This window comes from Triturus cristatus, chromosome 12 (assembly GCF_964204655.1).
Source record: "Triturus cristatus chromosome 12, aTriCri1.1, whole genome shotgun sequence".
Taxonomy (NCBI): domain Eukaryota; kingdom Metazoa; phylum Chordata; class Amphibia; order Caudata; family Salamandridae; genus Triturus; species Triturus cristatus.
Genome location: NC_140595.1, coordinates 106,559,522 through 106,585,462, shown reverse-complemented (window position 1 = coordinate 106,585,462; position 25,941 = coordinate 106,559,522). Strand labels below are relative to the sequence as shown.

Genomic DNA, 25,941 nt, shown 5'->3' with positions numbered 1-25,941 from the left:
TGAATGTAATCTTGGCCTTCCTCAGGACCTATATAATTATGCTACTGCGTGTGTAGATAGAATGAGGCCCCTCTCTTTCCGTCGGTACCCCAGGCCACGACTGAGCCGTTTACAATGGTGGGCGGTCCCATTTCCTGATACGGTGGCGAGCGGACAAAGTCCGCCCGCCATCGTAATGGGCCCCTAAGTTTCTATCACTCGTGAAAAATGGGGATCACAAATTCCGGATTACCTTACAACATCATCAATACATATCAATGAAACCATTCCACACCTTGATGTGTGTTCTGAAGGGAATGCAGTCATTGAGAATGAGCGTAGTCTTAAAATGATGTACATAGAGGCCTGGTGTACTTGGGTCAAAAGTATTGCCCATGGAAGTTCCATTGACTTGCAAGTATAGAGTCTTCTCAAGCTCAAAAAAATCTTTGTGAGAGCGCTGATCTTAAGCACTCTTGTATAAAATGATGGGGAGTATTGTAATTCCAATCCTCATGGTAAACAATTTCATTCCTAGAATTCAATGTTGCCTCCTAGAGTAAACTGGTGTACAGGCTTTCAACATTTAGGCGCACCAATCGATTGTTAGGTCAAAAGTTACATCTTTCGTGATAGGAAGTAGAGCATTTGTGTCCCTCAAATATGTGGACGTTTTCAGTACAATAGGTTTCATTAAACAGTCACTGAAGTGTGATAAAGGGTCAAAATAGAACCTATTACCTGAATCTAAAACGCTTAACAGTATAGGTTTCTTGTGTATTTTGGGAAACATATAAAAGTAGAGTGACAGAAATGTTGTTACATCAGAAATCAGCCTCTCGTTTTAAAATCCATGCTCCTGTTACTGCTTCATCCACCATTTTGTTGATCACCGACAAAATATTTTGGTCGGCCCTTCCGTGATCACCCTAAAGTTCTTGTTGCTGCTCAGGAGCTGTCTGCATTCCGTCATGTAGGCACTTGTGGTCTGTAGTACAACACCTTCCCCCTTTTCAACAGGTTTGAAGAGCCGACCCAAAAAAATTCTTACATATTATAGATCAAGTCTCCCCATACTTTTATATACTTCCAAAAATACACAAAGATATCAACCCTCTACTACGGCACCAGAAATCAGGACCTGTTTGCAGTGCTCCCCCCCCCACACTTTTGAGGTATTTTGACCACTAGATGGTGACTTTCTGACTCTGACTATGCCCTGGGCTCTGCTAACCAGACCCCCAGCTGGAGCTCTGTGTAAAACATACATGTTAATTTGGTATAATTACAATTGGCAATGACAGACCCCTGGAAGTCCCTAGTATACAATAAGGCTTGGGTGATTATAAGTTGCTAGTATACTAGGGCAGGGGGGTTTAGAGGCCCAGTAGATTTCCTGCACTGAAGCATGCGCTACTGTGGTGCCTGCTGTCATTTAAAAGCCTGCCCTGCCTTGCAGGCTGATTTTAAACAGAAATTATATGCAAATACGTCTTTGGATTTGAAGGTAATTCCAAAGTGTTAATTGACCCTATTTTTACAAAGGTCTACCCTAGGTGCTTCGGGGTAGGGTGTCTTGTATCTATAACTGTGAATATTGATAGGAGCCATGTTTCAGCTGCTCTGTCCTGGCTGGCCAGGCTGCTTTAATGAGGTGTGAAATTCTCCTGTCAGGGGAACAGAGAAGTGCAAGCTGCAGAGCAGATGGCAGGAAGGGGGGGTAGTGTGGCCGAACTTGTCTTCAAATGGAGAATGAGCCTTAGGACAATGCATGCACCCCCACCTCCTGCAAACTCAGCCACACAGGAACCCCAGCAATTTGATTCGGTAGAGCGGCAACTCATATGTTTATTGTATGATTAATTCAAATCTTTTACAATGTTTTGTTCATCAAAAAGCAGTACATTAAATTCAACAAATCTGACAATAACTAAAATATAGCGGCAACATTAGTTGCGATCCTATGATACTATAAAATCATTGGAATAATAGTAATATTATATTAAGTACTAAAACCCAAATAAAAAATGGTATATTAAAAATACTTTTTTATTAAAACTCCAAGAGATTCAATCATGTTACTACAGCAATATTGTATTACATTGATCGAATGTTTCGAATGTTTCGAAGCTAGTTTTCCTTATTTTGCTCAGTGGTACCCCAATCCAAGTGCAAGTACAGTTACAAGGACTTTAAAAAAAAAAATTCACATGTGTACATTGACGAGCTTATTGCTACAGATGATAGTGTAAGATGCTTAGTCCAGTCAGTAAAATAAATTGTTCTCTGTACATATACTGTGAGTGTTCCATGTCCTTATATGCAATGCCAAGGACGGGACCACTATACGCATGAGTTTAGGAAGTAAATGGAAGGAAAAAGCCACAGGGATTTCAGTCCTGTATAAAAGTTCTGTGTCTCCTTAGTACAGAGCATAGTAGACAAAGGAGAGCCATCTGCCTTACCAGGCCCAAATTTGCAGACTGAATGTTATTTGTTATTTTCTTATTTATCCTTTTCTAACTCCTTGGCTGCTAGGTCCAAGAACTTCTCTGCCTTGCATGCTTGCTGGACTGATGAACCTCCTAATAGCTGTATTACAGTTGGTCGTCATGATCTTATTTGTAACTGTTATAATGTGGGCCATAATAGATCCCTCCCGAGTGATAAAAGTGCTGGGCAAATGCATAATAGATGGAGTAATGATTCACTATTCTGTCTGCAAAGACGACACTCCATGGTTGGCCAGGTCTGTTTCCATGCCAGCATTAACTCTGTTGATGGAAAGACTCCCGGCCTCATTAGAGTCAGATTGTGCTTTTTGACTCTGGGAAGTGTGCTGGCAAGTATGGTTTGGGTTTTAAAACTTAGTATGTTGGCAGGACCACCCACGTTTGCCTTTTACTCGCCAAAGCTCCTTTATCTTTTAAAAGTGATTACTGTTTGGCTACTTTATTAATTGCCCTTTTGAACTCAGAGTATTCTGTTATTGTGTGCTAGGCCTCTTCTAACTGCAGGGCCACAATTGACTGATGTAATGAAGTGTAGACTGAGTTCTTTGCACTGGCTTGTTTTTCTACATCAAGCCAACATTGCAAGGCCAGTGAGTTTGCATCTGCCCTCATTCTCCAATAGTATTTTATTAGGATGCCTTGTCTAACTGGAATCTGGTTGTGTAGCCCAAACTCCGATCTAATATGGGCTTGTGATATATGTCGTGGAATCCTAAGCAATATTTTGAAGAAGCTGGATTGTAAGGTGTTCAGACTTGCTGAATCTTTACTTTTGAGTAGTTCCTTCTGATCCACACGAAATGGAAGGCATGAATTTTGCTTCTACGTCCCTCAAAAGATGATTTGTTGAGCAATCTCTTCATTTTTGTTACAAGATTTCAAATGCGAATAACAATTTGTTTGCTAGTATTTTACACTATACTACTGGCTAGAAGGGAGATATGCAGAAAGTGGAAGGATCCTTTACCTCCCTCTATCAACGATTGGTACGCCTCTACCCTGCAGGTTTCTAAGTTGGATTTGGCTAGAGCTGGGAATCCAGCCAAAAGATCATTTTGGCATCTTCTTAAATGGGATCAGTGAGACTCTGGGTTTTTTTTTTTTTTTTTTTTTTTTTAAATTTTTTTTTTTCTTTTTTTTTTTTTTTTCCCCCCAGGTCCAATGATTAAGCCATATTTACAACTGCTTGGCATAAGCGGTACTTTGATTCCCTTCTTTCAGCACTTGGGTGGCACCCCAGCTGAATTTCTGAGGTTATGGTATGGCGGTCCCTGGTATGTCAAGCTTTTCTGCTGTGGGATGAGGTCCCGGCTCCATGACTATCCCTCCCAGTTGGTTCGAACTGTGCCAGCATATTGCTTGTAATCCGATTGATTGCGCATCTATAACCTCGGTGGCATATGAGGACAAAAAAAAAAAAAACAATTTGTTTGCTTTTCCTTGCTTGGATAATACTTGCGGTTTGCTGTGTGGACATACTAACTTTTGGTCACCTGATATTTGGCCCCTGGAATTTGGGCCATTACCGACGCCAGTGACCAAGGTTAAGAACCTGGGAGTCATTTTTGACTCCAAACTTTAATTCGAAAATCATGTAAACCAGGTTACCTCCTTTTCTTTTTATATGTTAAAACTCCTACGAAAAATCCTTCCTTTCATTCCGGTTGAGCTTCGTAAATTAATGGTCTCAGCGCTTGTCCTTTCTAGGGCCGACTATTGCAATGGGCTCTTTATCAACCTTCGGAAAAAATGCCTAACGAAACTGCAGGTTATGCAGAATGCAGCGGCTAGGCTCTTGCTGAATATCCCAAGACACAGATCTGTGTCAAAGACAGTCAAGGACCTACATTGGTTGCCAATAGTCAAACGTATTGAGTTTAAGGCTTTGTGTATTGTCTTTAAGACCACACAGGGTATAGGACCAGGTTTTTTAAAACGGAACTTGATACCCTACACATGATGTTATTGTTCCGAGTGTGAAAAAATGTTCCTGGGGGGAAGAAGCTTTGTGTTGGGTGCAACTAAATTGTGGAATTCTCTTCCTATAAAATTGAAACAGGAGACACATCTGTTAGCCTTCAGAAAAGCGTTAAAGACCTGGTTGTTTATTCATTAAAGCGCCTGTGAACTCTTCAGTCAAATTTGGTTTCAATGAGTGAGCGCCTTGACACCCTAGGGTGAATATTTTGTGCTTTATAAATCACCATTTCATTTCATTTCATTTCATATAGTGTTCTAGATGCACCCCAAGGTATTTGAAAGTTGATACCTGTTCTAAGGTGTTACACTTTGCCTTCCAGGTAACTCTAGGTTGTCTCTTATGAGCACTCGAAAAACACAGAGCCTTAGTGTTTTTGTAGTTAGGGTCCAGTTGCACATTTTTTGTATAATCTAGCAATTGGGCAATTAGCCACTGTAAACCTAGGCGAGTTTTGCTGAACAAGACTATACAGTCTGCATATTGCAAACTTCTTATTGGTTTGTTGCACAACCTGTGGGGTCTCCCTGTACTTGGCGTAGATGGCTCTCTAGGGTGGCTGTATAGATGTTAAACAGGCATTATGCCAAGATGGACCCCTGCTTTAAGCCATTGTTAGTGAAGAGTTTGTTGGTTATGCTTCAGCTGTCTCCAAGTTTTATTTGGACCCATGTCTTTGAGTAGAGATTTCTAATTGCCTCTAGTAATTTTGGTGGGACCCCCCAACATGCCATCTTTATTCATAGGATGGCCCTTGGGACCTTATCAAAGGCTGCTTAGAGGTCGGGAAAGCATGCATAAAGTGTGCCCAATTTTGAGATGGCTTGCTCTGCCAAGAGAATGACAGCTGATAGGTTGGTTAAAGTGCTCATTCCAGCGTGAAAGCCTGTTTAACTTTTAGGGACTAAGTTTATGTTGGTCGCCCAGTCCTCTAATTCAGGCAGCAAATTCGAGTGGAATTTACGTCACTTGATGAACTGCTGGTCTAAGACATTTCGTTATCAGCGTTGTGTCATGGTCAGCCCAGACTGCTTCCATGAGATTAGAGTTGTTATAATCTGCCTGTCTTTGTTCTATGTAGGGGCAATCTGCATTGAATATTTTTGAAACAGATTGGGCCCTTCGAGGCTCTGCACGTCTTATTGGCACACTATACTGTGCTGCATCATTATATACCGTGGTTATGTGGTTTGTCCAATCGGTTTTCGTGATGTCTGAGTTGTTGTGCTGATTGTGCCCGTTTATCAGGCAGTTTATTTTGCCCCAGAAATGTTTAGTGTTTCTCTGCTGGCTTGCGTATAATAGTTTCAACCAGATTGCCTCGTTTTGTTTATATTTTGCCACCCTGATCACTTTTTTGTATGTTTGTTTCATTTCAGCTATTTTGGCAATCGAGTCTTGGGCTGGCTTGGTTGATGACCGCATAAACACATGTTTCTAAGTTCTTTGTTGTGTTGTTTTTTCATTATCCTTAAATGTAAAGTAAACCATGCTGCCCTGGTGTTTACTTTTGATTTGTTAGTGGATGGTTTGATTGAAAATTTTAAAGGTAATGTTTTGACAAATTCCTCCCAAACCTGTATCAAAGTTAGCCTATCATCAGGGTGCGAGAGGGAGATGGTACCGACTTCCATGATAGAATCTTTAGTCTCTTCATTCCATTTGAGATGCCTTAGATTGCATGGCTGTGCAGCTGAGACAAGACCCTGTTCTTTTTGCGCCCTGGCCGGAGTGAGGTCCTGGGTAAATGTTTGGGCAAAATGATTGCTGTCCGATCTTTCTTTCATATTAAAGTTTGAAATGTACTTGTACAGGTCCGGTTCTACCAGAGTAAAATCCATGGTTGAGCAGGTCTTATCAGTTACACTTGTGAAGGCTGCTGGATAATCCAAAGGACTAACTCTGGGCGTAGTTCGCGAAGTAGCACTACGCGAAGCTACGCAAAGTGCACTTCGCACTACGCGAGCTACGCGTAGCACTTCGTGAACTGCGTAGTACCCTGTTCGCACTGTGCAAGATGTCGTTTTCAATGATTGCACAGTGCGGACAAGCAACCGGCACTGTGCAATCATTGAAAACGGCATCTTGCACAGTGCGAGCTGTAGTTTTCTGCTGCTCGAGTAGATTTTTACTCGAGCGGCAGCTTTCTCAACGCGGACTGGTAGTTTCTCATCGCGAGCGGTCGCGAGCATACGCGACCACTCGCAATGAGAAACCTGACCTCCTCGCGTTGAGACTCGCCAGGAGGTTTATTTTCCACGCTCGCGATCGGCAACTTGATGTTGCTGATCGCGAACGAGGAAAAAGTCTCGCCGGGATGTCATTTTGCTTGCTCGCGGTCGCCAACTTGACGTTGAGGACCGCGAGCAAGCAAAAAATGACCGCTGCACTACGCAACACTACGCTACACGTGTTTGCACTGTGCTACGTGCAATTCGCGAAGTATCGCAAACTTCGCAAATTACGCGAGCGTAGCGTAGTGCTTTGCCCAGGCTTACAAAGGACTACGTCCATTTAGTGTGAACATGCCAGATCCTCAAGCACAGAGATGCGATCTGTCTGGTAAAAAATGCATCTTGTTTGGTTGCCCTGTTTTACCAGCGTTTGTCCTGGAAATTTGCTGTCTGAGCCCTGTAATAAATTCATGTTGAAGTCGGCTGACAGGTAAGATAGGTAAGATAAGAGTTTATTGTTATTAGTTAATAAAAACCATCACAAAATACATATAAAAGCAATCCATTTTAAAATTATCAGTTATCTTAGTAACATGAACTGATATTGCTACAGCTCAGGAAAATCTTGTTGTTTCATTAAAAAGTCGCCTGACAGAATTATGCTTGCTTGGGGATATGTGGGTTTCAGTGCTTAGAGCATCCCTTTCAGCGACTGAGTTTTTTCCACCTTGTGCTTGAGTGCCGAGTGTGTGTATATCTTTAGGATTATTAGTGTGAAGTCAGGTGTGGCTTCTAGTTTCACACACTGCATCTATGTTGGATACAAATTCACCTCTTCGCGGGCCCAGAGTATGTCAGTAGAGATGTAGATCGATAGACCTAGCTTTGCTCTCCCAGAGCTTTATTCTTTTATGGCGTGTTATGGTATTCCTGGTATTCCTTGCAGCCCATGATGAATGCATTTGTAGGCTGCCAAGTTTCCTGTAAAAGAAAGACCTCATGATCTTGGAGGAATTTTGTGAAGTCATCCTTGTCCACCTTGGTACTTGAGCAATTCCAAGAACAGGACAGGGTTGGAAAAGAAGTGTTTAGGAAAATTAGTCACACCAGTAGGGTGGGTTAGCCTGATACAGCTCCTCTGTAGAGACTTTTTCCATGTTGGATTTCGAGACAATTATGATTTCTGGGGCAAGAATATGCCACACTTTGGAGGAAGTGGTCATACACCTGGGTGGCACCCTAAATGCCATTGATCATGGGTGCTCCCTTCTTGACTCCCAAGAAACTGTGAATAAATACAGCAGCGGCCAGTGCAGGTACAGCTCAACAGCATTTTGTTGCTATTGCTAAACCTTGTAAAGGTTACCCTACAAAAAAAGCTGGCATAGCTAGATGCATTGTTAAATGTATCCAAAAATTCTATCTGAGGGTTCTACCCCCTAGGCCACATGCTACTGGAAAGTGAATATTCCAATAGCTCCTGGTGGCCCTTTCCCCCACCCTGAAGGAGCACGCTCAAAACATCGGCATCATCCTAGACTCATCGCTCACAATAAACCACCAGATCCCCGCCGTATCCTTGACCTGCTTCAACACCCTCCGTAAGCTCTGAAAGACTTTCAGATGGATCCCACCCAAATCCAGAAAAACCGTCACGCATGCACTCATCAGCAGCAGACTGGACTATGGCAACATTCTCTGTGCCGGAAGCAATAAGAAACTCCTTCCCAAATTCCAGACTGTCCAGAACACCGCAGCCAGACTAATCCTCCTCATCCGCCGTTGCAGTCACATCACCCAACAGCAGCGCGATCTCCACTGGCTTACAGTCGAAAGAAGAAGAATCTTCAACCTCCTCACCCACGCATACAAGGCCCTTCACAACACAGGACCCGCATACCTGAACATGCACCCAAAAGATACCTGCGATCAGCCCAGCTCTCTCTGCCCACTGTCCCTCATATCAACAAGACTAGAATGGGAGGAAAGTCCTTCGCCTACCTCACAGCCAAAGCCTAGAACACCCTACCCTTCCACCTCTGGAAATCTCCCACATTGCCCCAGTTCAGGAAGGACCTCTAGACCTAGCTCTTCGGATGACCTCAGCACATTATGGAGCCACCCTCCCCAGTGCCTTGAGACCCCCACAGGTGAGTAGTTGCACTTTACAAATCCATGATTGATTGATTGAATAGCTGATATTTCAAAGCAGTTACATGGTCAATTGTGCACACATTTACCAAACCTTATTGTGTAGCTAGCTCACCTGTCAATAGACTAGGGTTGACCAAATAGTACTAAGAACTCGGTATCAGACATATACAATATCCACTGAGAAGCCACTGCTTTAGGGAGTACTGCTTTACAGCATGTGCCTAGAATGTATATCTATGGCCACACATGCTGCGAACAGAGTATGTTACTTACCCAGTAAGCATCTGTTTGTAACTGTTAGTGCTGTAGATTCACATGCACCCACCCTCCTGCCCAGAGTCAGTGTCTTGTTTACATATCTCGGTAACATCAAGTGTTAACCTTACTGTATACACTATTTGCATGGTTAACAAATTTTTAACTATCAGCCACTCTATACTTGCATTCACTACTCTACAGAAAGCAATGTAAAGGAGTAATCACAGGAGACCTTGTGACTCAAAGAAACGTTTTGAGCAAAAACAACTTGCAAAGTCTGAGCCCAACATTAGATGGCAGGAGTATGTAGAACATGTGAATTCTACAGCACTACAAACTACAAAGAGATGATTAAAGGTTGAGTAACATTTTCCTTAATCCCCCCCCTTACAAAAATGCACCGGAATTCACTTGTAGCAGCAGGGTTGCTCCACTTTAACTCGTATCAAAACAATGGTATATTTTGTTTCCATTATCATAGTTCTTCTTCTACCCTTTCTATTTTTTTCATCAAGGGCACATACTCACAGGTTTACTACATTTGTGAGGTGCTGGATTCCCTTCTTGCAGTAATTTACATTTTATCGTAGTCAAAATGGCCTCTGAAGTGAAGCATACATGATCACATGTGAATTCAGCACAAGCAAAATGCGAGGTTATCTTAAGGTCCACCTTGACCACAGGAACTTTGCAGTTGCTTCATGGACTTCCCACTATCTGCTTTTCCCCACCTTTGTGAGCTCCATCATGTAAAAAGGCACAGAGAAGATTTCATTAGCAGCTGGTGAGGCAAAATCACAAAGGTGCAGCCAACCCTACAACCTCACAGCAACTACCTTGAAGTCAAGTACTCCAATTCTGCCCCATATACTGTGGCATACTAACACGCCTTTAACAAAGAAGTGAATGAGAGAGCACAACAGCCACCATCCCAAAGGTGTAGGGGTGTTCACATCTACTCGGAGAACTGACAGTCGCTTGACTTCCATCTCAGGTGTTATGGGCTTTGTTTATCGAATACCATCCGGGTGTTTTACCAGGACCTTGCCGTGAAGAAGTCAGTGGCTCTCAGTTCCTCGGCCAATATCTGGCCTTAAATGTGGCAGCTTTGGCTCTGTGAATATTCCCTTCCCGCTGCTCCTGACCACATCAAAAGGAAATTTTACAACAATAAAGGGAGAAACTGTTCACATTTAGCTCTGATTTCCTACCACTTGCATCTAAGTTGGTTCTCCGCTTGCCTCGTGATGCACCAGACCCAGCTGCAGTTATCTTAGTACTGGAAGAGGACCCAGATGCTCCAAGAGGATTGTGAGTCACTCTTGTTTCCGCGCTGAGTTGTGACCTGAAAAGGTGGTTGTCCAAGGATCTTTCTTTCTCCTCAACCACATTTATCCATAGCATTTAAGTTTTCCACGTCAGTGGCAACCTTTACTTCCACGCAGAGAGGGACCTTCATATTACCATTCTGAAATCAAACCCACCTTTTAGTGTGTTTCTTCAAAAATCACAGAGCTAAAAAGTGCTAGCCTGTACTGAAAACCCCATTGTAATTTCACATCAATAAGCACATGATACTTGCACCCAATCCTTATTGATGGTTGTTCTGGAATCATGGAGGTAAATTCAGGAAAGACATGTGTGCACCTGAGAAAGGGGTACTTTGCCACGTTTTGTTTTGCTGTTCTGGTCTGAAAGCTGTCCTGAATTACGTTTCTTTACCTCCAGGTACAGTTTGCATTGAGATCTTTTCAATTTGATTAATTGTAACAGCCATCACGCACTGTTGGAAGCTTTAGTACAGTGAGATGTGGCTTTTCCCACCAGTGCTTGTTGAACTGATCAATATTTTTGGGGGCATGGCAAGGCAACATGGTTGATTAGACGCTCCTCCATGCGCTCCTGCTGGAGTCTAAGTTTTCCTGCCATATTCCTGTGTGATCCTTCTGTATATCTTTCTGGGTAGACTCCCTGCTACATTGCCAACTCTACACATCAGCCACAGGTTTTCTGGCGTGTGCCTGAGCCGCCTTCTGGAGTGGAGTCGGGCAAAGTCCTGGAAGCTTGGGCCAGCACCATATTGCTCTTGGGATTAAGATGGTCTTGGCGTGCAAAACTGAGGTGAGACATATGGCCCCCAATCTGGAGACTGCAATCCTGTCCCGGATTGGATGTGGGGGAGAGACTGGAGTGACCCTGATGCCCAGCTGTGGGGCTGGAACTCAAGGCAGCTGCTTTTGGTGCTGTGACTCTCCTGGGCTGGTCACCCAAGCTGTGATGCCCTTAGAGGTGAGGAAGACTGCGGGTGGTGCTGCACATGAAACAGAGGGAGAGGAGGACTTGTCTACTTTTGCAGCACCTAAAAACCAGCAGCCACTTGTGCTAGGTCATAAGGTGAGCCAGGTAAGGGCCCTTAAGTCTCCCAAGGCTGCCACTCCACAACTCGTGGGTAGTGCAAAGTGATATGCCATGGTGTGGCTGGAGTGATGCCCACTGTGCGCTTGGGCTCCTACTGTGGACCCAAAAGAAGGGACATTGATTGCAAGTGGGAGGTCCACTGCATAAAGATGGGTAGACCTTCTATGCATCTCTTTAGCCCTGACATATGAGCCTCTGTGCTAACAGAGTTCCCGGGGTCCCACCGGATGCACAGGTGCACTTGCAGCAAGCTCCTGTAATATTGGCTGTACTAGCATTTGACCTGATGATGCTGTAGCAAGATAACGTGACCCTGTTTCCCCAATGGAGGAATGTCGGGCCGGCCCTGACTACAAGTTGAGAGGGACTGATAGCATTGCGAGGCCCCTGTCCTAGAGGAAAATATTGCTGGCTGGTACTTCAATTGCATACACAGGTTGTTTTGCGCGGTCCTGGGTTTGGACTGACCAGCCCTCACTGGGTTAACTGCAGTATTCCCTCTCTGAATTCCTTGTACCAGAAACCATGGGACTGCTCTGTGAAACTCTGTGTTGTGCTGGGGATGGGTCGCCCTCTCCTGGTGCCTGGGAAATACTGTAATGCCTCGGAGACCCCGGCTCTGTGTGGTGATACTGTGAGGCCGGCGGGTGGTGGGTTCCTGTGCGGTGTCTGTTGGAAGGGACTGCTCAGATACTTTAGTGGCACATCTGCGCTCCAAATTTCAGGTGGTGGTGCGGCCAGTTTTTACAATGTTGAGAGATAAAGGAACCAAATCACCCCAAATGAATAAAATATGCAAATACACACAGCCAGTGCTCCGTAGGGCCAAACACAAGCAGGATCCCAGACTGGTGGCATGGAACGACAGCATGGGACTACAGAGGCAGCACTGTCTCTGTCGGATTTATTGTCGCCAATTCAAAATTCTTGTGACAGGATGGTTCATAAGATTTACTCTGTCGCTATAGATGTAAACCTGTTGTGAACTGACCTGAGCGTGTGGCCACTACGGAGCAGAATGTAAACACCTTGCCACAGGAGGTCCACATCCTCCGAGATTCTGTCCTCTATCTGCAGAAACAAACAGTCCGCTTGGAAGATTCTGTAGGGAGATCCCACAGGAACCATTTACGATTTTTGGTGTTCCAAGAGAGGGCAGAGGGTCAATTCACCAAACGTTTTCTGGAGAACTGGATCACTACAGTCCTGCTTCCTAAGAGACTCGCTAAATTTTTTGCAACTGAAAGACTGCACATGGCCCTTGCCCCACCACAGAGACCTGGAGCCCCACCCAGAGTGATTATTACCATCCTGTTTAATGTTCGTGACAGACGCTATCCTGCAGACAACGCGTTACGTGGTCCCTTTAATATTTGAGTGCCCCTCTACCTCTACCTATACTGATTACACATAAAGGGTAAAGGACAAGCAAGAATTTTCCAATCAGTCAAGAGACGACCAATAGTAGGGGAAGGCCCTGTTCTTTTTCACCGCAGGAGATGCTAGTGACTGACGAAACTGGATGACACGCTGATCTGCCCAGGATCTGTTCCAATCGGGCTAGTCCCGACCAGAAACACAAAGTCGGTCTGTGCACAGCAGGTAACAACGCGGGTGCTGGAAGAGCCTGGAGGACGGAAAATTGTCAGATAGGATTCTGGTCTACCCCGATGTCATGCTGCGGGCCACTGAGGTGGTTCCTGACTTGGAGTGGACCTCCCAAGAACAGCAAGTGGACTAGGGCTTGGTTGGAGACAGATCAGGCCATAGCTGAGATCTAGCTGGCACTTGACCTACTGTAATCATGTGGCGTTCATTTGTCTGAGCCTTTGGCCAACATCAGCTGCCTGCTCCCAGTTGGGAACCTCTTGTGAAGCACATGCTTGTGGGAAGAGGAGGGATGGGAGTGTTATTTCATATTATTTCACCTGTTTTGGGGAATTCTGAAGTTGTGGTGTGGGGCAGCGATTGCTGACTCCACCCTTGTCTATGCCTGGACAGGGTGGGATAGCTACACTGCCCAAGCAGAGGGGGGAGTTAGAGCATTGTCTTGAGTCTCATGTTGGGGTACTGTTGGGGAAGTTAGCTCTGCTTTTGTGCAAATGGGCCCTGCAAGGTGGGCTTTTTCGGTTTAATTACCAGTGGTGTAACTGTCAAAATGTATGGAAGGAGAAGTGATGTGTACATGAAGTATATAAATATATAAATAATGACTTCTCCCATGACGAAACTGATTGACTAGAATGTTAGGGGGATATCCCTCTTTGAGAAACACAGAAATGTGTTTGCCTATCTTAAATGCTACAAGGTGGCAATAGCATTCCTTCAGGAATTGCATGTGTGGGGGGATTGTATTCCTTGCCTGCGAAGGCGCTGGAGAGTGCAAAAATGCACTGCCGCATACTCCTGTTATGCACGGGGTGCTCATTTGGGTGGCCCTAGGGTTCCCATTCTGTTGCAAGAATGATGTTGTTCACCCTGAGGGATGTTATGTCACTCTACATGGTTCCCTTGATGGCTGAGAGACTTTTATTATTAATGTATAGGCCCCCCAATGTTGATTGTCCAGAGCGTTTACCCGGTGTCCTAACAGCAGTGTCTCTCTACCGAGCTGTAGACTGTAATTGTGCCTTAAGTGAGACACTGGATTGGGAGCCTCCCAGGGTCCATGCTAAGCCTGCCTCACCACAGCGCTTCGAGATATGATGCACGGCGTGCCATTGTGCGATATCAACTGGGAGAGGCACCCATCGCAACAACTGTATTCTTGTTATATATGGGTACAAATAGTCAACTGGACTATTGTTTCGTAGCTGCGGAACTGACACCTAGGGTTACAGATGTGACATATCTGGCCCGTTACCTGTCAGACCATTCTCCTGTCTTGGTGTGTTGTGTAGGTGAGCCTGGTCATCCGGCAATCCATTTGTGGCTCCTCCATGCGGAGGCATTATCGGACCCCCACGTTTGCGGCTACGGTCAAAGAAACGTTGCTACATTACTTCCCTGACAACTTTGCTCGGTGAGTTGCAGAGCCTACAGGCAGCGACTGCATATGTAGGGGGATAAAACAGGAGCAATGCTGGCCCAGTTTGTCCGTGGGTTTGTCCACGGAGGAGTCTCCTGAGTCCCCCATCCTGATGTTGTGCACTGACATAGGAGCTCTCGCCTCACAGAGGGCGATCAATGGGGTATTTTTTACCCATCTCAGTAATGCATATTCTGAACGGTTGTGTCCCTCCTTGGAGCCTTTGTGTAGATTTTTGGCATATGTCCCACTCCCAAGTCTTGATCCAGGAGATAGTAAGGCCCTGGATGGTCAACTTTCTAAAGAAGAGATCCTAACCGCAGTTAGATGCCTTAAACCTGCAAAAGCAATGAGCTGCCAGGGGAGTTTTATCATAAATATCTGGATATTGTGGTTGACCACCTACTGGAGGTCTAGGAAGAGGCTTTATGGTCTGGTGTCTTGCCGACCTACATGCGAGAGGCACTAGTTGTCATGATAATAAAGCTGGCTAGTGATCCAATGGGTACCTCTGTGTATAAGCCGATATCTCTCCTAACGAAAATTCTCAGCATTGTGCTGGCTACGCATCTTCTCCCTCAGTTGCCTACCCCGGTACTACCAGATCAATCTGGCTTTATTCAGAAGTGCAACACTCTCCACAATCCGAGAGGCTTGGCTCATGTATATCATGCTCCGTGGCTCCTGACTGATAGTTATGTCTTGACACTCCTTGACACGGAACAGGCATTTGATTCCCTGAATTGGACATTCCTGTGGTAGGTGCTCCAGACGATGGGTTTGGGCTCTGGGTTCTACTGTTGGATTCCCCTCCTCTACTTTGATCCATGAGGCAGGGTGCGCTCAGGTGGAGTGGTCTCTGAGCCCTTCTGGGTGAGCAGAGGTACTAGACAAGGATGCCCTCTTTTGCCGCTCCTGTTTGCCATCGCAATGGAGCCCTTGGAAGAGACTCTGCAGCGAGCGATGAGGAATATGGTGACCGATGGAGAATATCACTGGGAGAGACCAACCAAGTGGTCTTCCTCTGCACCGATGATGCCCTGTTGTATCTGCGGCAACCAGCCCACTCGGCACCTATTCTGTTCAACATCAAGCAGCCCTTTGGGGAGCTCTCTGGTCTATGTGTCAATCAGGATAAATCAAAATTATTTGCACTGGGGAGACTGGTATGGCTCTCGGTGGATGAGCTTCCTTGGGGTGGGATTTCCCTGGGTGACGATGCAAGCCCGATACCGCGAAGTCTGTCTGACTCATACAACCCCTACGTGCCTCAAGCTTAATGTTGGAAGAGTGATAGAGGCATTGCACTCCTTGATTAGGTTTTGGAAGGAGCTGCCCCTGTTCCTGATCGGCAGGATTGCAATTGTGAAAATGATCATACTGTCACAATGCATCTATGCCCTACAGAGTACTCCATAAGCAATCCCTAGGCAATATTTTCACACCCTAGATAGTTTGATAGTGGGCCTAATCCGGGGAACCAAGTGCCAAATAATTGCTCTAGCCACCCTAAAAGGAATGTGAAGTGAGTGGGGACTAGAGATCCTGCATCTAGAACTTTATTATATGGCAGCCCAACTGCAGCGTGCAATTCATTGGCTGGACATGGACGACAAATGGAAGAAACGGCTTCTGCAGGAAGCACATGAAGGGATACCCTTGCTGATCCTCTTTAGGTCTGGCATGGGGGCTGCCTCCACCTTTCCTTATCTGACAGGTAGGAGGGAGTGGTCCGTAGCATTTTCCAGTGGGCCCCATACACTCTGGATGTGCCTCTGTGGACAGTGAAACCCTTCTTGCAAATTGCTAACTCTATGTTGGTGCAGAAATGAAAGGATGGAGGTTGCAAAACTATGGTAGATCTACATTCTGGACAGTGTTTGATTATGAGGGAGGAGGTAATTGAAACCTTTTCCCTGGGTATGTGTCAATGCCTCCACTATATGAAAATGTCAAGCACGGCCCAGGAGGTGTGGCCGTCCATTCCTGATGAACCAACTCGGTCCAATATCTTGATTACACTGCTTTAAACGGCTCAGGGCCATAGGCTGATTTCCCAAAAATACAGACTCCATGTGACAATCTGTGGTGCTTCCTGTCCAGGCCAAGTGGGAGGCTATCATGGGGTAGCCCTCATCAGCTAAAAATTGGGTGATGGTCCATGAGGGGGTACGGACAGTCACCTCCAATGCACACTTTAAACTCTTGTAATATAATATTTTACATCTGACTTATCTTACTCCACAATTATTGCATGGCATCTACAATATTTGACCAGCTGGCTGCGCATGAAGTGGGGCTCAGATGGCAGATTTTCTGCATATGGTGTGGCCATGCTCACCCTTGTCCTCCTACGTGGAAGACATATTGTACAACATGGATACAGCTTCCGGTGGGACGTGTCAATGGAGATCCACCAAGTGTTGTTGCAACTGATTCCCTCTCCTGCCCAAAATAAATTAAGCAGGATGTTTGGCCTCCTTGGGTTGGTCCGGGCAAAATGACTCAGTCTGACACCCCCCAAATACGTGGCATCGATGAAAGATATTTGTCAACGGGTGATCGCGGAGGAGGTGTAGATGAGAAATGTTTGTAAAGATGATAAACTTGAAGATGTTATATGAGACTGGATGGCTATCTTGGCTGCCCTGAGGGAGCATGGGGGAGTGACTGCCGCTGGGGACGGGTGACACATGACATTGCTTACACCCTAGGAATTTTGAAAGGGAGGAGATGTCACACTGGATACTAGTTGGATGCTCTACAAACATGTATGGGCTATCCACCTTGATTCCTTATTATGTTATCAGTAGAGGCATCACACAAAAGCAGACAGGGGGTAGTTGGGATGAGTTTCATGTGTTATGTATTGGCTTTAGGGGATAACAGGACACATGAATTGCCCTTCTTTGTAGTATCATTGCCTTGCATGAATGACAGTCTTTGATGTTTCTTCTGCACTACGGATTGTATTATATGGATATTTTCTACAAAGGCATTGTTCTGTCCTTTTGCCTCCCCCGAATGGGTCTGACTTATGCCACATTATATGTATTTATGTTCCAGGTGTTTTTACACATGTTTAAAGAAACTGAGTAAGGCAAAAGGACATGATACTTAAAGTAAGATCCTATGTGATGCCTTGTCCATATGCTCTCCATATAAACCAATCTATTTTTTTTAATAAAAAGGGCATTAATATTTTGTAAATGAGCCATGAATTTCAGAAGATTTTATTGTTTCCCAAGTAGCCCAATTATGTCTTCTCAATCTTGCTTGTAGGATACCCTATCCCAGCTGAATGTCAAAGATCATTTAGAGTTTGATGGGCAAAGTCCATCAGTATGGCGGAGCACTTTACTCTGACCATACTGAGGGTTCACTGCCTGCCAAATTTAGAGTTGTCCTCTAGTCCTGTGCACAGTTCCATACATTAGCAGGAACCACTGTCATAGCAGTTCCTGTATTAAAGTTTTGACTGACAATACCGTCCAAATTATTGTACCATCTGTCCAACTTTTAAAATATTTCTGGGTTTTTTTCAAAAAGAAAATCCCACGGTAAAGTTTTGTTTTTGAAAAAACTAAAACTAATGCCCCAACACTAAGGGAATTTTTTCCCATTGTACGGGTGCTAATTAAATGTTTGTTGCTGTCCCTTGGGGCGAGCAGTCAGAGGAGTATGTCAGCAATGGAGATGAAGAAGTCTCTGTTGTTGACATGCTTAAGGTCCACTCGTTGGTATATCAGGTGGCGGACCTTCAGTTTGGTGGAGAGGGTACTTCATCGCCTTTGTGACTTCTCAGCCAAACTCTAACTCAGCCCCTTACTGTTAAGCTATACTGGTAAGTAACATGAACTTGAGCAGCTGATGCTCAAAGTTCATAAGTCCTTTCCAGTCTTAGTGCAGCTTGTGAAAATACATATTTGGTTCACTTTAGCTAATTTTTTTAATGTATTCCTGAAATTCCAGTTGAAATAAACCTAAAGATGTCTTGCCACCAGCTTTAATGTTTTAGTATCCAAAATGGAGTGTAACAACTAACTTCTAGCTAAGTGAGAGGGTGATTGCAAGGATCACCATCTGGATCTGTGAGCTGTATGCCCTACACACCTTAAATAAAATCTTAAGTGGCTTAATGTTTTTTTAAAACGTTTTAGGAGGAGTCCATCAGGATCAAAATGTAAGCAAATGTAAGAATACTCAGCAAGGAACATGTGCTAGCTTAGTCTTATCCATTCTTGCTGAGAACAGTCTACATACATAGAATATCTACTCAAGCTTACCTTGTAGACCCCCAGGACTATTATACATGTTTTTCACAGGATGGCTTTGTGGATCATTGGTTAGAGTCTTGTACTCAGTTTTCTGAAGGGGAATGGAGTGTGAAATAGCTCCTAAAGTTATGACGGTCATAAAATATTACAGAGAGCCGACACTTTTACATCTTAGTGAAATGTAAAGAGCAGTCATGGGCTGGCCGAAAGGGTAAAAAACTAGGCTGGTATTTTAGATCGTTTGAAGGCTAAAGAGTAGTGATGTAGCTTGGTGAGAACATCTTACTGACTCTTATTTAACTATTGCAGTCTGTTCTTGGTGTGCATTACGTTAATTTTGACATGGTTATGTCTAGGCCTGAGAATTTTCACACAGCCCTGTATCAAGGCACAGAACACAGTTGAGCTATACAATTCCCACATTGCACTGTATTCACAAGTTTTTCAGAATGAAGTTAATGTGTATGTTTGTAGCTGCCTGCCTAGAAAACCAAAGCATGCATGGTGTTAAATGTGTGTTGAATGTAATCTCTGATTCTTTCTTGGTTGTTTCTCTGTTATGGTCCTGAGAAGTCCTTGATGGAACTTGTTTGTTTCCTGACTTCAGTGCTTCTGCCAAACCTAATGCTTTTAAGTGCTGGAAAACACCCAAGATGTCCTGCTTTGTCCTGCAGGTGGCAGCTCAGAGGAGGACAAACTGGTCCAATGTAGGGACCGATGTCATGAGATTTTGATGTTCGTGAAAGATAGAGTGAAGAGAGTCAAGAATCGGCGCCACATTAAGATGTATCAGGCGCAGCTTGACACCACTGACCTAAAAAAGAGCAAAAATTACCCCGTGACCGCACAGTTTCAGGTAAACATTTTTTGTCTTCTTTGGGCACTTGACGGATTTTGTAGCTTATTTTTCAATATCAGTGCATAAAATTGATTAATGTCCATTTTTTCTACAATAGAACCTCAATTTAACCGCGAGGCGATTGATCCACGAGGGACCCCTAAAATGGAAGATAACAAAGGACAAAACTGTTGGTATGCACACTTCCCAACTAGCAGACCACTGTAATTTACCATCTGCCTTAGGCCCCATTTCCAAAGAAAAAGTTATTTTTGTTTGAATATAACTTGGGTGCTGTTTGACGAATATTCATGAAACGTTTCAAAAAACATGTTTTTCCACCTCAGCTCCTTTCTGGAAAATTATAGGGTGACCCATCAAGTCAGGCCGAGAAAAGGGCGGGAGCTCCCAAAATAAGTTTTCCCCATTCATTTTTCCATAGGAAAATTAGAAACAGCTGCAGTCAAAACGACTATACGTAATGGCCCGAAATTTGGCAGAAACCTAATTCGTGGTCCAGAAGGTGTGCTTTTTGTGAGTTGGTGTAAATCTGTTCCGTAGTTTGAAAAATTAAGGTTAAAAAACATTGTATATTTCATTCTGCTCAGGATCTGCACACATAACAGATCTTTAGATAGGATCTGATTGGCTGCCACCACATCTACAAAGATGGGGTGACCGTCAATTTAGGATTCAGGGACTCAGTCCTACATCCTACAAAAAAAGTGGGAAAAAAGTGCGGGGCAAAACAGCATCACTGCAACACCTGAATGACAGGAATAATAACAACACTGCGGATGGCTGGACCTATAGTTGCTTTAGGTCATGAGTTATAGTTGCTGGAGAATTTCATTGGCTTTGTTTTTTAAAACAGTATGTGCAAACTAGGGCTGGATGGAGTTTGCAGAGTTTCACTCTGCAGAATTCTGCAAAGTTGCAGAGAAACTCCGCTAAATTCCACAGAGTTCTGGGATGGATGAACTGCTCAGCCAACCCTTGTCTGCCACACCACATCAAAATGTACAGACTGGTGCCCCCTGCAAAAATCACATTTTAAGTATGTGGGGCCAGGGGGCACAAGGGGACCAGGAGAAAGTGCAGGTCCTGTACCTTTCTCACCTGCGCATCACCAATACCAAGCTACAGGTACTCGTAGCTGCCACCGCTGCCACTGATCTCCTCTGCCAGTGCCAACATTTCCTTGTGGTTCACTGGCTTCTCTGGAGCTGTGGGAGAAATGAGAGCCGGTTTCACAGTCTGGGCTGCCCCTCCCTCACTGGCCCAGTATGGTACATACCGGTCATACTGTGCACAGTGCGGCAGGCTCAGCGCCAGGCCATTGCTGCTGCTAGAAGGGCTCAGCGTAGCAGTCAGCATCAAGCCACAGTGCGGAGCACAGGTGGCAGATCCCGCAGTACCCAGGCTTTTTTGGTGGTTACGTTTCTTTAACCATGTTTTTTTTTGTGAATTTCCAATTTTATTTTAATGTAGAGTAACCTATTATTACAATCCCGTACTATGACATCACTTTAACCCTTGGTTTTTTCAGTGAAAAAAGTAATAATATATAAATATACATTTATTTGTGTGTGTGCGCAAATGTAGTGTCAGTAGACTTACATGCTCAGCGTACACCTACCTTCTAGTGTTGGGGTTTGACTGTTTTTCTTCAAAGAAGTTTTTGGAGTCACACAGTTTCTGCAACATGTGTTCTGGTAGTGAACGCATATGGGCACTGAACCATTATATATTATTTTTTACACCATCATGTTCACTCATTTTATTGACGTTCCCAGGACCCGTCTCGTGCCGTCCCATTGCAGAGACAGCTGCTTCAGAGTAGAGGCCCATCCTCGAAGTTTCAAAGGAAGCATGTTGAAAGGGAACGTCGGATCATTATTCACTCCTGCACAGGCAAGATCTCTGCCACTGGGAAGACTTTATACAATAAGTGAAGACTCTGCTTTAAGAATACCCCAAGCCCAGACACTTCTCTCCAAAAGGTGCCTCCTAAGAGGCCTAAGGGCACTTCCCTTACCCCTCCTCCTTCTCCAACTCCTTCATCACCTCCACTTCTACCACTGACTTCATCACCTTCACCTGACCAGCCTCACCTCTTTTGACTTCTTCTCAGTGGTCACTTGAGTCCTATTCAGACACAGGTAGCCCTACTCCTGACTCTCCAGCAGAGGACTTTGGTGTGCCACTCTACCTTCACCTTATAGACGATCCTTGGGAGGACTACGACGTGGACCCACTGGGGGATCCTGACCATGACAGTGTCCCTGTTGCCAATGTGGTTGGCCTCCTGACTTACTATGACAGAGCCCAATGGGAAGAGGTTGTGGCCTTACTCCAACATCTCCCTGACCAGTACTGGAATAGGGGAGCAGAGACTGTTGAGGATGGGAAGGCCATATCCAACGCTACCATTTGTTGTGTGTTAGATTCGGCTGATAAAGCTGACAGTGAGCTGAACACCTCAGTGATCCTCCATCGCCACTCTTGGATGCATGTCTCAGGTTTCAAAAGTAGGAAGTTTAACAACATCTCGTTAAGCTGCCCTTCACCGGAGAATACCTTTTCGGTCCCCAGGTTGGTGAGATGTTGGAAAAGATGAAGAAGGACACTGGCCTTGCTAAGGCCATGGGTGCCCTTCAGGTTCCTTCAGCTGAAGCTCCTTTCTGCAACAGACAATGAGTAGGTCCAAGGCAACTTCGACTGATTCCACGCTGTCACATCAACACCAGCAGCAGGCTAACTGCAAACAGGGAGTTAGAGGTTATGCAAGGGCATCTTCGGGAGTAACAACTCAAAAGGTTGAGGCAGAGCTCCTTCCGCCAGGAGAGCCTCTATCTTCAGGCATTAACTTGCGTGAATATCCCCCTTCCCACTCCCAATCCCACTACACCTGTTGGGAGGAAGCTTTAGGGATGTCTACCCCTTTGGAGACCACAGAACAGTGAGTTCTATCCATCATTAAGTACTGCTACTGCCCTGAGCTCATGTCAACCCTACCAAACATCCCTCCTCGCACACATACACCATCAATCCAGCACACTTTGCTCTACTCAAACGGACCATAGAGTCAATGCCCCTCAACATCGAGCAAGGGTTTTTAAACCCTGTACTTTCTCATACCCCACAACGACAACTTCCTCAGGCGTCTTTGAGCTTAGGCCTCTCAGCAGATACATCCTCTCAGAACATTTCCATATGATCATCCTATAGTATGTAATCCCCCTGCTTTAGCCAGGGCATTTTATGGCCCACTAGACCTAAAGGGTGCCTACTTTCACCCCCATCCCTCCGGCCCATCAATGCTACCTCAGCTTCATTGTAAGTGGTTAGAGCTACTAGTTCAAAGTGGTGCCCTTTGGAGTCACCACAGCCCCAAGAGTCTTCACGAAATGTCTTTCTGTGGTAGCTGCTCATCTCAGAAGGGAGTGGACTCACTTTTTCCTCTTCTTTGATGACTGGTTGATCAAGACTGTAAGCCAATAAGACTGCTGAGTCAGCACCCAAGGTGCAATCTTCCTGCTTCACCAAGTAGGTTTTACAGTCTATGCCACCAAGTCCCACCTACAACCACTTCAGGTCTAATACTTTCTTTGGTCAATCCTCAATGCAGTCTCGGTTAAAGCCCACTGAAGCGAGCAAAGGGTAGCTGTATTCCAACAGCTACTGCCTCTTGTTCAGCCACTCTGTCCTTTCACAGTGCAAATATTGATGCCTCCTGGCACAACGGCTAGAATCCGAGGGTCAATGAGAGGATCTAGTGTTGATAAGGGCCTGCACCCATTTATCTCTGCAGTGGTGTAACAACAACAATCTTTTGTGTGGCAGGCCCTTCGCAGACCAGGTACCACAGTTGACCATTACCACAGCCTCATCTCTCGACAGTTCGTAAGCACATTTGAACAACATGACAATCTATAATCTGTGCCTACCTCATCATGCTCTTCATATAAAACATCTTGAACTTTTCTCCATACATCTAGCCCTCAAAGCTGATGTACTGGACATTCAGGGCAAGGTGGTGTTTTTGTGAACTGATAACATGACTGCCTTGTTTTACATGCAAATACAAGGTGAAACACACTCTCCTCAACTATCAGCACTAGCTCTGTGAATTTGGCACTGGGCAATTTCCACCTTGTGTGTCTCCAGGCAGAGTTCCTCTGGCAGTGGATAGCGACTTTGATGACTTGCTCAGCAGGATGCAGCAACAAGACCATGAGTGGGAACTCCACCCACCAGCCCTACTCACGTATGTTTGGCGATGGTGGTACCTCAGATATAGACCTCTTTGCCGCCTTGCACCTAGAAGCTATTGCTGCATAAATACAGAATATGGAACATGTTCTATTCAAGACTCCTATTCTAAAAGCCTTAATGAAGGGCTTTAAATGTATCAGCCCCCCTAGAGCGCCACCTGCACTAGTCTGATCAACATAATGATAGGTCTGCCTTTCAAACCACTGCATTCTTATATTTTCCAGTTTCTTTCCTGGAAGGTCGCCTTTTTAGTAGCCATAACATCACTCAACGGTGTAAGTTAACTATAATCCCTCTCACTACTAGAGCTTTTTGTCCAGGTACACAATGACAGGGTGGTCCTTAGAACCAACTGTAAGGATGGTCTCCTCTTTCCAACTTAACCAGACACTTGAGCTTCCGGTCTTCTTACCCCAGCGTTTCTCGGAACCTGAGAGATCCCTTCACACACTTGATGTCAAGTTTGCTTTCATGTATTATAGAGATAGGACGAAGTATTTTTGCAAAACACAACAGGTTTTTGTTGCTTTACACTCCCTTAGAAAGGCCATTCCATTCCTAAGCCACGGATAGCCTGGTAGATTGTTAAATGTATTTATATTTGTTGCCTTAAAGCCAAAAGAAACCTACCTACTACCAGACATCGCAGCTGGCATCCATCAACAGATGGGCATTCGGTCCACATGATGACCCTAATTTCCGGACAGACCACTGGCTGCTGGGGAATGGGGGGTACAACAGGGCACTCTATACGAACTATCGTAAACTGCGGTTGACCGGTCCCACGGCTCGCACGGTGGAGGTATGGCACAAAGTCCAGCGTAAGCTGGGGTGGCATAACAACCTTACTAAGGCTACCCCGTTGTGGGAACCAGACATCTTAGGCCATCTTAGTGCATGCCAGGGGTTTGATAAGTGGGACTTGATTGGTATTTCCAGTGTTGGGGACCTCTGGGTCAAGGGTAAAAAGGCCACGTTTGCAGACTTTCAAGCGAAATATCACCTCGCCCCCTCGGAGACCTTTAGATATTTACAAATCAGCCACGCAATTGACTCAGCCCTCCCTGGGGATGCTCCCCTTCCAGATTCCTCCCCCTTGGAAGATCGCTTTTTGTTAGATCCCATGGATCGCAAAGCTATATCCCTCACGTACAAAAAATTCGTAAACAACCGGACGGACCCTATGCTGAAATTGAGGGGAAGTTGGGAGAGTGACCTGGGGGAGATGGACGACGATGACTGGTGGGAGGCGCTCGCTTCCCCTAGGGAGGTGGCGATTCCACTGAGACTCCGACTGATTCAGCTTAATATTCTCCACAGGGTCTACTTTGATGCAACGCTATTGTTTCGGCTGGGTAGAAGACTGGACTCACTTTGTTTATGACGCTGCAACCAGACTGGTACCTTCACGCACATACTCTGGGACTGCCCTCACATCCAAACTTATTGGACAGATGTCACTCGGCAGCTTACTAGGGCCTGTGGCAAACCCATCCATCCCTCCCCCAAGGTCTTCCTCCTTAATATTTATGAACGCCACAGACCTCACCCAGACGGAACAATCATGGGCGACTATGGGGTGGACCATAGCCAAATGTAATATTGCTCAGAAGTGGGGATCCGATGTGCTGCCACGGGTGAGAGATTGGGCGTCCGACATGGACTATGCCATGGTAACTGAAACACGGTGTTCAAGTGGCATGGATGCCCCAAAAAGTGGGATAGTAAGTGGGGAAAGTGGAATAAATATCGAGGGGACATGCATTTCTCCCACGGTGGAACTGAGAAGGGAGATGCGGACACTGGCGGAACTACGGGATGGGGCGGAGGGGTCCTAACCACCGTGTGGCTACTCCTATTACTCCAAAGTGTAAACAATACGCACCTGCTCTCCATTGTTTCTGATCTCTGGAAAGAGGGAACCATTATTATGACTGCCATGGTACCGGGCTAGACACCATGTTAAGTGTCCTCTTAATCTGCATAACTGGTAATGTAGCCTATTGTATCCTCTGCCTTGCCACTGCTAACTCTGTATTGCATGAC

General features: G+C 45.2%; 1 protein-coding gene across 1 annotated transcript in view; it reads left to right on the top strand.

The window, feature by feature from the left end:
- Window positions 1-25,941, top strand: part of LOC146772765 (rho guanine nucleotide exchange factor 11-like) — a 237,740-nt gene that overhangs the window by 70,148 nt on the left and 141,651 nt on the right. Inside the window, 2 exon segments of the mRNA XM_085637029.1 lie at window positions 19,454-19,635; window positions 19,736-19,811. Coding sequence (XP_085493155.1) covers window positions 19,454-19,635; window positions 19,736-19,811 — 258 coding nt within the window.